General features: G+C 38.6%; 1 protein-coding gene across 1 annotated transcript in view; it reads right to left on the bottom strand.

The window, feature by feature from the left end:
* Positions 1-5698: 5698 nt before the first annotated feature.
* Positions 5699-16142, bottom strand: part of RRM2B (ribonucleotide reductase regulatory TP53 inducible subunit M2B) — a 36159-nt gene continuing 25715 nt past the window's right edge. Inside the window, exons 7-9 of the mRNA XM_015078024.3 lie at positions 12517-12621; positions 11088-11201; positions 5699-9657 (exon numbers count right to left, since the gene is read on the bottom strand). Coding sequence (XP_014933510.3) covers positions 9505-9657; positions 11088-11201; positions 12517-12621 — 372 coding nt within the window. The 3' untranslated portion in view covers positions 5699-9504. The remainder of the gene's footprint in view (positions 9658-11087; positions 11202-12516; positions 12622-16142) is intronic.

The raw sequence follows: 16142 nt of genomic DNA, 5'->3' as shown, positions 1-16142 counted from the left end.
GGAGCTATTGACTCTGAGGTCACTCCAGCTAATGGAAATGTTGAAATTTTAATGCTAAGCAGAAGCTTGGAGATAATAGCTTCAATTCCTGAGTGCTTACTATGTGCTGGGTCTATTTTAAGTGTTCTGCGTATTTCTACAACGACACAAGAAGTCCATACTGTTGTTCCTCCCAGTTGCACATTTAACCTGCCAAAGTCATCCAGCCAGTAAATGCTAGAGCCAGGATTTGAACCCAAGTGGTTTGGCTCTAAAGCCTGTGTTCTTCCACACCTCACCATAGCAGAGTCCCATACCTGGTATGCAACTCCTATGAGTTGCAAGGGAGTTAACTGAGGCAAGATGGACTTAGTGTTCATAGGATGGAGTACCATTTAATGACCCCTAGCTCTCAAGAAACCTGCTCCCCACACCTGAATTGTTAAAATATCCTGCCCTGACCATAGATATCACCTTCCCCAGACAGAGGTGGATGGGAGCCTCAGGTATCCAGGGCCAAAGGAATGGCGTGATCCGTTCTGGTACAACAGACAAGAGCTAGTACCTTCCCCTCCACTCTCAGATCCTCTCAGAATGGGCCAGAGGGTAAGTGCTGTCTTTCTGCCATTTCTGACCCTCCCCTCTCCACCACCCCTCCCCCAAAGTGATGGATGAGCAAATAACAAAATCACAGGTAACTCTGTGACTAGTCCAGGGCTCCTGATACTTCATAAAAATGTGTGGCTTTGTCAGTTGCTTCATAAGTGCTCAGCATCCCTCTATGGAAAGAGGCTTTTCCTCTTTCAGTTGGTACCAAAGTGCAGGGCTTTCCCTTACGGTACTGTCACCTAGACTTTCATTTCTGTACAACCAGCCAGGGGTGAAATTGCCCAAGGGAGTTTGCCTTTCTAAAGGGTCAGTGCTGAGCAGGAATTTCTTCTGTGTGTCCAGAGGCCTCCCTCCCGCCCAGTAGCCCAAGCTAATCTGGAAACAGCATCGTTCTTCTTTAAAATCTACCTCCTTAAAAAAAAATGAGGTTAGAGTGGGAGAGAGCCAAAGCATAAAAGACTCTTAAAAACTGAGAACAAACTGAGGGTTGATGGGGGGGTGGGAGGGAGGGAAGGGTAGGTGATGGGCATTGAAGAGGGCATCTTTTGGGATGAGCACTGGGTGTTGTATGGAAACCAATTTGACAATAAATTTCATATATTAAAAAAAGAAAAAAAGAAAAAATCTACCTCCTTAATTCCCACAGTGAAGGAGCAGCCTCTGAGCAGAGAAACCAGTGGCTCAAGGGCTCCACCATGAGGAAATCAGGAAATGAGACCTCTGGCAAAACATCGTGATCTTGCACCTGCAGGCAGTCAAAGGTGCAGATGGGGAACAGAAGGCCAGTGGGGCAGCCAGGTCACAGTTGTCCAGCAAGAAAGGGGACTTGGTACCGTGTGCCCCCCCACCTTCCGCCACAGTCACTTCTGCTTCACCCGACCTCAGGGAAGGCGGGGGGCCACGACAACCTCCTTTGTCTTTTTCCAGCTCCGTGCAGGACACATGGGGGCTGGCAACTCTGAGCTTTACGCTGGTAGCAGCTGGCAAGATGCTGAAGCCATTCTTCCCTTGTGGAGAATTAGATGGAATTAGCTTTGCTAAATTCCCATCAGCCCTGCCCACCAAATGCCCCACTGACTACAACAGAGCCGCCCGGCAGCTGAGGGTAGGATGCGGCAGTGTGTGACCCTCACCTCCACGGGCTTCTCCCCTGCAGCCTGAGCAGTGCCTGCAGCTGCTGACCCTCATCTCAGGCTGCACAGCCCTTTGAGGTGGTTTGGGACCCGCCGCCCATGGGACCTGGGACTCTGCTCATCAGAGCTGCAGAGATGTCTTTATCAGGGGAGTCTAGGAAAAGCATGAACTGTATCAAACCAAACTGGGGCAGAATCCTGGCTTTATCTGTACCACTTTAAGCAAGGAGTAGATAAGGAGTAAAGCCTCTCTGAAAGTCACCTTGAAAATAGAGGAAATAACTCTTTAATATGTGTCTGCCCCACTGTGCTCCATGAGGCAGACGTCAGGTCTGTTTTTTTCATAGTTTGATCTCTGGCACCTGGCACAGTGTCTGACATTTAGGATACACTCAATAAATATTTTTGAAGGGATGAAGGAAAAATAAGTTACAATAGGATTAAGAGCATAAAATGATGTGATATATGTAAAGCAAACAGGGCACGTGTGCTCTGTAAATGACAGTTTCTAGCAACCAGCTTATTCTGATTACATGAAACCAGGCTTCATGATTCAACTAATAATGACTGTCATTCATTCATTCATTGAGGAAATACTGATAAACTGCTACGTCCACACGGAAAACACAAATGTGAAAAAAAAAAAAAACAACTTCTCATCTGAAAGTGGCTCAGTTAAATGTTAGCCAGATATAGAGAGCTATGAGCACACAGAGGAAGGACTTTCCCAGAGGATGAGTAGAGGCCAGCCAGTAAAGAAGGTAGGAGCAGAGAAAAAATCTGAAAGGGAAAAAACTCTGTGTCAAACTCTATGGCCCATCGATGAAGCTGAGTTCCTAGAGATAAGTATAATTGTATCACACACAGGAGAGATGCTTGGAACAGATTTTTACACAACTGTTTTCTCAGAGACGTAAAGGTTGATTGTGTCTGGATGTTGCCTTCAGTGGGTTTGACTCCCTCTTAGCCACATGAAGGACGGTGTACATCCTCTGGAATTTGGGACTCTAAACCTAGAGACCCAAACCAACAGATGACAAGAATTAGAGGCATGTGCTCCCGTATCATCTGAAATGTAAACAAATTGAAGCAAGTATGTCTTTGTTTGCTACCACTTTATAACCTGAGTTCTGAGAAGGACTTCTTGGGGAGCTCTGATCTGGACACCTCAACATTTTAGACATGAGAGATTTGGTTTCAGGTTTCCAAAATTGTCATATGCAACCACTGCCAGGATATGCCATTCTGAGTTCCACCTGTACTATTACTTTATCTAATTCTTTAAAATTTACTTTTTACTTAAAGCAATATTTTTGAAGATATATATCCCAAATATGATTAGAAAATAAGTATCAATTGCCCTTGCAGCTCTGATGTCTTCAAACCTTATTGCCAATCCAACCAGGCCTCAGCAGGTAAGCCCTCTCTGCCCCCTCCATTAAGTGATGTTTAAACACAATTCCCAGCAGGCTTTGGGGGAGAACAAGTGAAGCTCTAAATTGACACCTGCCAACAGAGTGTGTTAGGAAAGCGTAGAGGTCAAGGAGATCTATCCCATGAAAAATATCACCAACAGTAGGAATAGAAACCTGGGTGCACTCAGCGAAAAGATGATTGGATTTAAAGCCATAACACCTGCCTCTTTTACTAGTTGTGCGGTCTCAGGCAAGTAACTTAACCTGAGCCTCAGGTCCCTTTTTAATATTATTGGGACATGGCAATTTCTTATAAAATGAGTGAACCAACGAAGTGGTTAGAATAATAGGATTGCAAAATCACCTTACAAGCACTAAAGTATGTACAAATACTTATTATCTCACTGGGAATTAAGTTTTCGCACAGAATTTGGACACTATCATGAACAATGAGAGAATATCAAGAACATACCCCTTGGCCTTTACTCAGACAAACTGGAGGATGCTCTTGTTTCCCGTGATGTGGAAACATGCTAACCTGGAGAAATGAGCAGAGCAGATGTGGTTTGAGTGCTGGCACAGTGTACAGAAAGCCCAGGTGCTCAAGGCTCCTAGAAAGGTCCCATAAAACGAGGACAGCTGTTTTTCTTATTACAGGATGACCATGCAGATCGTGGACACCACATTCTTTGGTAACAACCCTGCTCTTCTAAAACTCACAACTCCACTGTGCCTCCCTCTCCTCTTCACCTCGCCCTCTCCACAGTACTTCAGTTTCACTGAACACTTCACCTGGCTCTCAGGGGCCTCTCCAGGAGCAAACCCTGGGCTCTCAGCTTCTTGACTGATACATACCCGGACGCCCTGGTTCTTCCCAATTCCTTTTTTGTTTCCAGGGGCTAATTTTTGTTCTACCTAGGGTCCTTTGGGTTGCAAATCAGGAGACTTACACTATCTTAGGCAAAAAGTAGTCATTTATTAACCTTTATAGAAGATAATGAAAAATTGCAAAGAATGGGGATATCGTTAGGCCTTGGGGGGAGCTGGAACTAGGACTTTTTCTCTAGCTTTGTCATTCGAATAAAAGTGCTTCTGTGCCTTTAGTTTCATTTAGACATGACTTAGGTAAGGATGTGGCTCCCTCCTGGATCGCCTGCCTGACCCCGGGCCGAGACAGATAGGAGTACGCATTTGGCTTGGCAGCCCTGGGAACCCCACGCGGTGGGAAAGGGAACAGCAGCTACCACAAGTAAGTGGCTCTTATTCCCAGAAGGGAGGGGAATGTGGGTGATGGGCATTAGGGCACCTGTTGGGATGAGGACTGGATGTTGTATGGAAATCAATTTGACGATAAAGTATATTTAATATTAAAAAAAAAGAACAGCTAATGTCCTTAATTGCTCTCTGATTGCAAGGACTCCACAGGACAGAAATCATGCACAGACACTTGTATATTGAGTTATACTGCGGCTTCTTAGGGTCTAGATTTAGGACTCCTCTAATTGTCATATTTTTCAGCCCAGAATATCGCTCGTGGGCCCACAATTCACAAAAGAAAAAGCAGATGACAAAGGCACCTTCTTGGGGAGTGAGGGTAGTAGCAGAAGGTGGGCATAGTGTGGAAAAGCAATTGTGGAGAATGGAGAACAAGTTTACCAGGAAATTGTACTAGAGTTATCAGATAGTGCTGAGGTAGGTGCTATAAACTGAATGCTGTGTCCCACCAAAATTCATGTTGAAACCTAATCCCCAGTGTGCTGATGTTTGGAGGTGGGGCCTGGGTGACTGGATCATGAATAGGGTTAGGGCCCTTATGAAAGAGACCTCAGAGAGCTCCCTCACCCTTCTTCCATGTGAGTACATAGTGAGTAGACAACTGTTTATGAACCAGGAAGCGAGACTCACGGGACACCGAATCTGTCAGCACCTTGATTTCTCAGCCTCCACAACTGTGAGAAGTAAATGCCTAGTTTCAGCCCCCGAGTTTATAGTAGTTTTCAATAGCAGCCCCAATGGACTAAGACAGTAGGTAAATGTTTACATGGATTTATAGTAAGGAGATCCAATTTGTCTTACATGTCCTTTTCTCTAGCAGCATTTGGCTGCTTATTGAGGGAAATATGGAAAAACTGATTGTCGTCATGTTTGTAACAGGGTGGGGAAATCTCCTTGACTTTTCTATGTATGGTATAAATGCAGAAGAGGAACAGAGTTCAGGGTATTGGTAAAGTACACATGTTACCCCTAGTAATATTATGTATTGTGGAATCTCAGCTGGATATAAAGAGACATGGATTAGGTGAAGGCAGATGAGAGGGAGGACTGGGGGAATCCCACTTATGTCAAAAGAACAGTGTGTGTGTGTGTGTGTGTGTGTGTGTGTGTGTGTGTGTGTGTGTGTGAGAAAGAGAGAGAGAGAGAGAGAGAGAGAGAGTTGAACAAAGTAATACCAATATGTATTTATCTGTATGCACAAAGAGAAAACATATACATTTCTTAATTAGGGTAGCCCCTTCACTTATAAAGAAATACTCTTACTCAAAAAGGACACACACAAAATGATGTAGCTATGATACAGTTTATTTCAACACACTAACCCCCAAAAATAACAAAACAACCTATTTCTTTGGGGAAAAAAAACCCCAACATTCTACATATTCAGGGTTGGCTTGATTGACCACAATGCATTTTAGCAAAAAGACTTAGGTACACCACACCTAATAAAGCTCTCTATATACACAGTAAATACCAAATAGCTTTGCTAAATTACCAGACATTTGGAAAAAAACAAAACATTATTATAAAAGAATCAAATGCACTAAGTTAACAATCTTGTGAACTTAGAAAAAGACTTGAATTGTTGTATTTTTATCTGTACAAAAAATTCAATCTCTATCCTTCCATTTTTACCTATATTTTCCTTAGGCCCCAAATTTGAAAGCTTAAATCCTTTCTTTCTAAGGCCCTGGGAGTATCAAGTTTTCCTTCAAATTTACAGTCATCTAAAAAGGAGATTATCTAAAGGCTGGGAAAAACAAAGAAAAACTAGATTTCACTTCTGTACCACTCATGCAGATTCCACTGAGAAGAGCTCCTGAGTTGGCTACCAATTCATGCAATTTAGTTCAAAAACATAATACCTGATTATAGGACTAAACTGGCTTTTATGCAGCTCAGGAACACATTTCTTTATCACTGAAAATCAGTTAGCGACATTAAGCCCTTAGCTTAATCCATGCAAATGCAGTATGGGAATTCTATGACATGGAAGTTAGCATATTTAAATGTAAAATGCAAAGTTATGAATATTAAATAATATGTGTTTTAAATATGCAAACTGCTATGTTTTCTCAATACAGTTGACCCTTGAAGAACATGGGTTTGACCTGCACAGGCCCACGTATATGTGGATTTTTTTCAATAAATAGAGTATAGTACTGTAAGTGTATTTCTCTTCCTTATGATTTTCTTAAAAACATCTTTTCTCTAACTCACTTTATTGTAAGAATACAGTACACAATACATATAACACACATAATATGTGCTAATCAACTTGTTTGTGTTATTGGTAAGGCTTCCAGTCAACAGTAGGCTATTAATAGTTAACTTGTGGGGGAGTCAAAGGTTACATGTGGATTTTCAACCGTGCGGGGGTTTGGTGCCCCTAAGTCCCATGTTGTTCAAGGGCCAACTGTAATCACTTTTTATGAATAAAAAATAAAATGTCAAAAGAAGAAGAAAATGTTGATATTCCAAAATGAGACACTAAGACATGACTCGAGTAAGCTTATAGGTAAAAACAATTGTTTATTATTGTGTGTAACTGAACAACAAAATAGCCTTGTCTGAAAGCACTGAGTCAAACTGTCTTCCCAAGTCCTTCCAAGTCATGATTCTACATACTACAATGAAGTTATTTTTAATAAGTGCTGTCATGAACTACAAGTTTTTACATTCCTAAATAACAAACTTAACTTTACTATAGCAATGACTTAAGTACATGTGCTATTAAAAAAAAACTTGTAAACATACTCTGAATTTCTTTACCTGTGAGATAGTATTAAAAGGCAATTCCTCAATTTCTTCATTCCTTAAGAACTAGGAACCAAAATACTAAACATAATAAATAAATATGCAACCTGAAGGCCTGGAAAAGGATATAGAACACTGAATATAATAAACCAGTGTATTAAAAATCCAGTATTTCAGTATTAAAACTTCTTCATCTCAACAGTTAGGTTTATTGCTACTATAAATAAGCTTCATATTAAGGCACCTGTCATTACCTATGAGAAAGATCTGGATTCAAAACAAAGGGAATATGCACTGAAAACTTTTTTCTTTCATTCCAATATTATTGCAGATATTCTCAATTTATAATGTTAAGTGTTTCTACAGTAGTATACACGTCTTTGAGCATACTACCTGAATATAGGTAAATAATTTACATAATACCTTAATAAAGTACATGATACCTGAATGAGAAAATAGGCAAAATCACATCAAGATGGATGTAAAGGACTAAATACAAGAAAGATGATAATCTCTAGGGAAAAAGAATTCTACTGCAAGGACGGTGATAAGAGCCCACCTTGGCCAAGTCATTTAACTTCCCTGAGCCTCACTCTCTCCTAGCAGTAAAATGTCAATATTAGCTGTCAAGCTTATAAGGCTGTTGAGTGATCACGTGATATGATGTAAAACCAGCTGGCCAACCATGAAGCACTGAACAAACTGAACAAATGGCACTGTCATAGGCCGAAATATCACAGGCTTCTGACAGTTTCCCTAACAAGGTTATGGCCTGGTCCTCTTGCATCCACTTGAGAACTCCCATTTTTAGTCATTAGAACGTTGCTGAATGAATGGAGCAAAAACTTATGCAAAGTGAAAAATCTCTAAATTCTAGGTTGCAGAATGTTATAAAGCAGTTTGCTGTTAAGTGGGGAACCACACTGTTTTGGGGGCTCAGGCTACCTCTTGGCTCTTCCTAACGATAAAGAGGGGTCCATGGCCTTTCCTCACTGTCTCCTCTGCAGAAACCTTTGTCTCCCTTGCCATCTGCTATTGTGCAGGATGCATAGTTCCATTAGGACTCTACCTTTTAACAGCATAAAAGAGTTTGAAGAGTATTAAAGAAGCACAGCTGAGGTCAGTCTCAGGTACGTTACTCAGCTCGGCACAAATATGAATGGTTTAGTAAATCCCTCCAGGTCTCCTTTGCCTAGTCCACAAGTCCTTCCTCTGTGTACAAAATGGTTCTAGGGCAGCCTTTTCCAAACTATATTCAGAGGAATACTAGTTAGGTGAGATGTTAACAGGTAAACTACAGACCTTTGTTAAGTAAGTCTGGGATATGCAGGGAGAAGTAAGTTTTATGTCCTGAAGAATTTCTCTCTTTGATGTACTGACTATATACTTCAAAGAGGAAGAAGGGAGGATAGCATTTCCCAGGTTCATCTGACCACAGAATCCCATTTTTCCCCACAAAATATCTAGAGGGGCTCACAGCTTTTAGAACATTCTTGGGGAAATGCTATTCTAGCTAATTCACCCAGGGTTTAAACATTTCAGGGCTAGCTATGTCTGGCAATTGTTATCTTTTTGATTTCTAAAGGAGCAAAATCATTTTACTTACAAGGTCAACTGCCAGGCTGATCTCCCGAATTTCACTTCATAAGTGTCCTGCCCAAAGCAACTGAGAACTAAATTTCCTTTACTACATGCTGAGGAATTTGAAGAAGCAATTCTCAAGTTAATGAGAATATAATTTTAAATGAAATCTTTATATTCTCCCTCAAACATTAAAATATAAAGATCTAATTCTAGATCTTAGAACCTAGAATCAAAATTACTTTGAGGACAGGGGAGAATTTTATCACAACATCACCATAATTAAGACTGTTAATAAGTAGTAATGGTGGTGGTCGTGGCTAAGCACCTATTTTGTGGCTCAATCCTCATATCCACATGATAAATTTAGGAGCTACTATTACACCCACTTTAAGGATACATACATTGAGATTTAGAGAGATTAACTGACTTTCCAAGGATCACACAAAGCAGTAAGGGCAGAATCTCAAATCTGACCCCTCACCTCATGCTCTTAATCACTACATAACACCATCTTATATTTTCGTGACAAAACAATAGAATTGAAGTCACATCCTGAATGTCAAATGGGAAAATTAGAGTGTATTTCTATAAATCCAATTTACTGAAATTTGGTTTTGGATTTCCTTTCAAGCAAACTTTTGTTGCCTAAGGGAGCTACTTTGTTTTTTTGTTTTGTTTTGTTTTTTTGTTTTTTAAAGCAGAGAAAAACAGACTGCTATTTACCAGTGATAGGTTTATCTATGGGGAGAGTTCTAAAAATCTGCATCCAGGGTGAAGACATTATCTGTAGTTTCTGCCATAACTGCAAAACGTTGATACTCTGCAACTCGTTTCTCAAAGAAATTTGTTTTCCCTTCCAAAGAAATGTTTTCCATAAAATCAAAGGGATTTTCTGCCTGAAAAACCTAAAAAGAAAAGAAGTGTTATTAGACATTCTGAAGAAGCCAAATTACACCCATAAGAACAACAACACGTAACAAGGCTTCTCATTAAATACAACTTAAGCTTACATTTCCATGCTAAGAAGTTAAAACCTATAATTTCTAATTACCATCACATACACAGTACATTGTAAAGTTCCATGAATATCCAATTATGGTGAATACAACATGACCACTTAGTATGTATTTACTGTATGTCTGATAGTATTTTAAGTGCTTTATGTATACCAACTCATCAACAATCCTTTCTGGTAAGTATTATTATCTCCCTTTCGTAGATGAGGAAATGAAGGTAGAGGTTAAACAACGTGCTTAAGGTCACAGAGCTAGAAAGTGGCAGAGCCAGGATTCAAACCCAGGTAGACTGGCTGCAGCCTCCACCTGTTATGTCATGTGAGAAGCACACGACTTTATGAAATTCAGGTATATTATCTCTGATAAAAAAAAAAATGAAAAATAACTTAAAAGTCAACTGAGTTCTTCCTAATAACCATTTGTATTTAAAAGTATAAACGTTTGGATGCACCAATCTCACTAAATAAGTAAAAGGTAAACAGGTTTCTTTTTTATTTTTATAAGCTTATTTTATTTATTTTGAGAGAGAGAGAACACACATGGGAGGGACAGAGAGAAAGGGAGAGAGAGAGAGAGAACCCTAAGCAGGCACTGCACTATCAGCAGGGAGTCCAATGCGGGTCTCAAACTCACGAACCATGAGATCATGACCTGAGCCAAAATCAAGAGTCAAGACACTTAACCTACTGAGCCACTTAGGTGTCCCATGTTAAACAAGTCTTTAAAAAAAGTATTAATGCAAAAATTACAACACAGACCCATGAGGATTTATGAGGGTAACATATATATATATATATACATATTAAATCCAATTAAAGATAATCCTATTAAATACCTGCAATTATTACAAGTAATTTATTGAACTTATTAATTCTAAGATTTATCAGCTTCTTCCTTCTGTTATGAATTTCAAGTTTCAAAGGATTTTGCAAAACAAATTTGTTCATGCAAAACAAGGCTGTCACAGTAATTTTATTTATTTTTTTTTTAATTTTTTTTTTCAACGTGTATTTATTTTTGGGACAGAGAGAGACAGAGCATGAACGGGGGAGGGGCAGAGAGAGAGGGAGACACAGAATCGGAAACAGGCTCCAGGCTCTGAGCCATCAGCCCAGAGCCCGACGCGGGGCTCGAACTCACAGACCGCGAGATCGTGACCTGGCTGAAGTCGGACGCCTAACCGACTGCGCCACCCAGGCGCCCCATCACAGTAATTTTAAAAAGTAGACTGATGTGATACAAATGCTTTCAATGAAATATAGTATTTTAGTGGTCTTACTAACATTTAGCTAGTAGTAATAAATTTTTAAACATCTTACCTTTGAGAATCCAAGTTCCACAAGTAATCTGTCAGCTACAAACTCAATATATTGTTTCATCAAAACACAATTCATTCCAATGAGGCCAACTGGCAAGGCTTCTGTTAGAAACTCCTGAGATACGAACAAAACCAGAATCAAGTACAAAGACAGAACAATAAATAAGTATTTTCCAAATAAAAACAGGGTATTAGTTTTAATCTTCTAAGTCCCTGAGGAAAGTTCACTAGGGTAAATTCTTTCAACATGGCAACATCCATTTGTTTAAAAATGTTTGGGGTTTTACTATTCACAGTATTTCACATTCTCAAATAGCCAAAGTAAACTGAAACTGTCAAATTACTTATATTTTACAAAGTAGTATATATAGGACCTAAATTCACAGACTTTCCAGAGAGAAAGGAGGGCATACTTTGTCCTGAAATATCCGGAAAAAGATTCACCAGAGATGATCACTGTGGGGAACATGGTTATGGAAGGGGATTAGGAAAGAGAGAAACACATTTAACAAAGAAAATGAGAAAGAGAAATGGATCTGGGGGTTAAACTGAACTCCAACTATATTGAAAGACAGTGGCAAAGTGTTAATCGAGAAAAAAACAAAAATACTAACCATTTGGATTTAGTTCCCAAAATGATTAAAAATACTAAAATGAATTTCATTCCTTTTCACCCCTCCCAATATGAAAACTATGGCTATTGAACTGTATGGTATTTTTTTTAAAGAGTCAAAAGTTTTTATTTTATTTTTAAACTAGTTCTTTCAAATGATAAAAACATTAAGTGGAACATCCAGGTCTTTGTAGTCAGAAATTTTTACATTCTATAAATTTTTACTATTTGTGAACTCATTGACTTATTAATTCTATAAATATTTGGTGTATGCTTCAAGCTAGATACACTGCTTGGTTTTGAAAATACAAAACAAAGAAGAAACTATCACTTCCCTCCAGTAGCTGAATATCTAAAAAATATAAAGCTGAAATGATTAAAATAGTTTGCTATGGCACAGAATGTGACAGATCAAAGGGACAGAAAAAAAAATCCTGAAATAGGTTTTAATATACATAAACTTTAATATATCACATTTACTTAGTAACCAAATTATAAACTGACATAATAATTGAAATGCATCATCTTTTCATAACATACATACATAAACCTTAATGTATAACATTTACTTATGAACCAAATTATAAATTGACATATATACATAAACCTTAATGTATAACATTTACTTATGAACCAAATTATAAACTGACATAATAATTGAAATGCATCATCTTTTCGTACTGTCAGGTTGACTATATAAAATTACTGATATTTGCTTTAGCTTATAAGTGGCAATTTCAAATGAGTCAACCTAACACAATAATTACAAACATCAGAGAAAAAGAGATGTGCTAATCATATAAGCTACCCTGCTTACCTGCTCAATTTCAACAGCATTAACAATGATCTCCCTGACCCTTTCTTCTGATGGCTTATTTACTAAGTATTGAAACATCAGGCAAGCAAAGTCACAGTGAAGTCCCTAAAATAGAAGAAAAGTACCACTGTCAAAGAACGTCTAATTTTCACACAGTCATGTGTCAGGCATCATATAAGCAGGTTCTAGGAATGCAACACAGAACTTATGGAAGATAAAAGAATTCACAGTACCAGGAACTACTTTCCTTCAAATCTCATTAAAATGCCAATTATAATAGCCTATCATGAAAATTTTTCAGTGCCAGCCAATCTTAATTCATAAACATGACAGATGAATTAATCAACAACAACAATAAAAATCTGCAACCAGGGGCGCCTGGGTGGCTCAGTCAGTTGAGCGTCCGACTTCAGCCAGGTCACGATCTCGCGGTTCGTGAGTTCGAGCCCCGCGTCGGGCTCTGGGCTGATGGCTCAGAGCCTGGAGCCTGCTTCCGATTCTGTGTCTCCCTCTCTCTCTGACCCTCCCCCGTTCATGCTCTGTCTCTCTCTGTCTCAAAAATAAATAAACATTAAAAAAAATCTGCAACCAAAATCATTTCAGAAAGGAAAACAAAGCAAGGGCTAGAATGAAAATTCATTAATTTCTAATGTATAAAAAAAATTAAAAATCATTGAAAATAATAAGTATTTAAAGAAAAAGGTGAGGGGTACCTGGGTGGCTCAGTTGGTTAAGTATCCAACTTTGGCTCAGGCCATGACCTCATGGCTCATGGGTTTGAGTCCCCTTTCTGGCTCTCTGCTATCAGTGTAGAGCCTGCTTTAGATCCTCTGCCCCCCACCCCCACTTGTGTTCTCTCTCTCTCTCTCTCAAAAATAAACAAACATTAAAAATAATAACTAAAAAAATAAAGAAAAGATGAAACTCATGAGATTTCAGAAAGACATTTATCTTAAATAAGAACAGCTCAAGATAAAAATAAATTTAGTGCAATGAAAATGGAGACTGAAGAATTAAGAAAACCATTTGAAGCTATACAAAGTAGAAATGACACTGCAGATAACCAAAGAAAATAAACTTGTGAGATACCTTGAGAACAGAATGGTTATGCAAATACAAGAAATCGTAGAGAGCTTTAAATAGAGAACAGAGCAAGGAGATCCAACCTACAGTGATCAGGATTCCAAAACACAGAACAGATGGTAAAAAGCTGAAAACAACAGGAGTAATTGCAAAAAGTCAAAAGAAAAAGAGAGAGAGGCTAGAGACAGAGAAAGATGATGCAGTGCCAAACAAAATTAAGCTAGAGACTGACCTCAAGGCAGAGTCAATGAACATTTCTAAACTGCAAAGAAAAAGAAATAATTTTGTAGGAGGAGGAGGGGCAGAAGGCGGAGGAAGTAATGTGCACTTTAAATCAGAGTTTACTTGGGTTTTTCTAAATAAATCAGCAAAAACCAAAGACAAATTAAAGATAAGACTCAAATCAAAGGTTGTATTCCAAGGATTATTTACCTAGTTATCATTCCCAGAAGAAACCATCAGAAAAAAGCCCCTTTGAACAGCTAATCTTAGAAGATTTGCTAGTCAAACATTTTTCCCAGACTGGACTCAAGAGGATACTTCAAATTACCAAAGGCTGAATTTCAAATAAACTGTGAAAGGTGTTACAGAAAGTGTTGATTAGAACTGAGAGCTAGCTACCTATTACAGAGATGAGGAAATCAAAGGTAGGCACTCATTCTGCTAAATCAATAAGTAGATAAAATTAATTTTGAGGTTTAAAGTAATTCCAATAAAAATTTCAATGGGATTGTTTCTAGTTAAAAAATTATGGAGCTCCTGGGTGGCTCAAATGGTCAAACATCTGACTCTTGGTTTCAGCTCAGGTCATGATCTCACAGTTCGTGAATTAGAGCCCCACATCGGGCTCTGCGCTGACAGTGTGGAGCCTGCTTGAGATTCTCTGTCTCCTTCTCTCTCTCTCTGCTCCTCCCCTGCTCTGCCTCTAATTCTCTCTCTCTGTCTCTCAAAAAAAAACCCAAAAAACAAAAAACAAAAACCCCACATTAAAAAAAAATCTAATCTGAGGGGCACCTGAGTGGCTCAGTTAAGCGTCTGACTCTTGGTTTCAGATCAAGTCAAGGTTTCAAGGTTTGTGGGTTCAAGCCCCATGTTGAGATCTGCACTGACAGCATGGAGACTGGTTCGGATTCTCTCTCACGCTTGCTCGCTCTCTCTGCCCCTCCCCCGCTCACACACATATGGGTACTCTCTCTCAAAAAGTAAATAAACATTAAAAAAATTAATCTGAGACGAGAACTTAATTATTTGAGCTACCAAAAAGATATAATTATGTAATGTGATAGAGGTCCAAATTATTGTTACAATGGCAATCGTATCACAACAGAAAAATATATAAAATTGATATGTTACATATCTTAAGTTTGCACAATATTATATGTCAAATACATTTCAATTAAAAAACTAATCTGGGGTGCCTGGGTGGCTCAGTCGGTTAAGCATCTAACTTCAGCTCAGGTCATGATCTCACGGTTCATGAGTTCAAGCCCCACTTGAGGCTCTCTGCTGACATTTCAGAGCCTGGAGCCTGCTTTGGATTCTGTGTCTCCCTCTCTCTCTAGCCCTCCCTCACTTGCACTCCATCTCTCCCTCAAAAATAAATTAAGGAAACATTACAAACTTAAAAAAAAATTAATCCTTAAGAATATATGGGCAGAATCTTATAAGAACAATTTTAATAGGATTTAAATTTTCAATAGGATTTAATGTTATGGGATTTATCCTAGTAGTTATCAAAACATAAAAAACAACAATAATTAAAATTGTTTGGCATGGAATTTGATAGATAGGTTAATGAAAAGAAAAAATAGTCCCCAAACAGATTTTAGTACACTTAAAAACTTTAATATATAATAAAAAAGCCATCACAAGTCAATGGAGAAAGATGGATTACTTAACAAAAAGAACTAGAAAAATTTCCTAAGAGTGTGTGAAATAAAGTTAAGTTAAATTCTAACTTATCCTATTTTTGTACCAAATTCTATACTTATACTAGACAAATTCCAATTGTATTAAAGTTAAATGTTCAAAAGTCAAGAGGAAAATATGTGTGATTATTTAATTATCTCTGGAAGTGGATCACATCAATTTCAGGGTTTTGTATGTTAAAAGAACAAATAAAATTGAAAAGCAAAGGACATGGCACAAAAACAGACACTCAGATCAATGAAACTGAACAGAGAACCCAGAAATGGACCCACAAACATATGGCCAACTAATCTTTGACAAAGCAGGAAAGAATATCCAGTAGAATCAAGACAGTCTTTTCAGCAAGTGGTGCTGGGAAAACTGGACAGCGACATGCAGAAGAATGAATCTGGACCACTTTCTTATACCATACACAAAAATAAACTCAAAATGGATGAAAGACCTAAATGTAAGACAGGAAGCCATCAAAATCCTCGAGGAGACAAAACAAGAACTATTGGGACCTAATCAAAATAAAATTTTTTTTAATGTTTATTTATTTTTGAGACAGAGGGAGACAGAGCGTGAGTAGGGAGGGGCAGAGAGAGAGGGAGACACAGAATCTAAAACAGGCT

The sequence above is a fragment of the Acinonyx jubatus genome, chromosome F2 (genome assembly GCF_027475565.1).
Source record: "Acinonyx jubatus isolate Ajub_Pintada_27869175 chromosome F2, VMU_Ajub_asm_v1.0, whole genome shotgun sequence".
Lineage (NCBI taxonomy): Eukaryota > Metazoa > Chordata > Mammalia > Carnivora > Felidae > Acinonyx > Acinonyx jubatus.
This window is presented reverse-complemented; position numbering and strand designations above follow the sequence as displayed.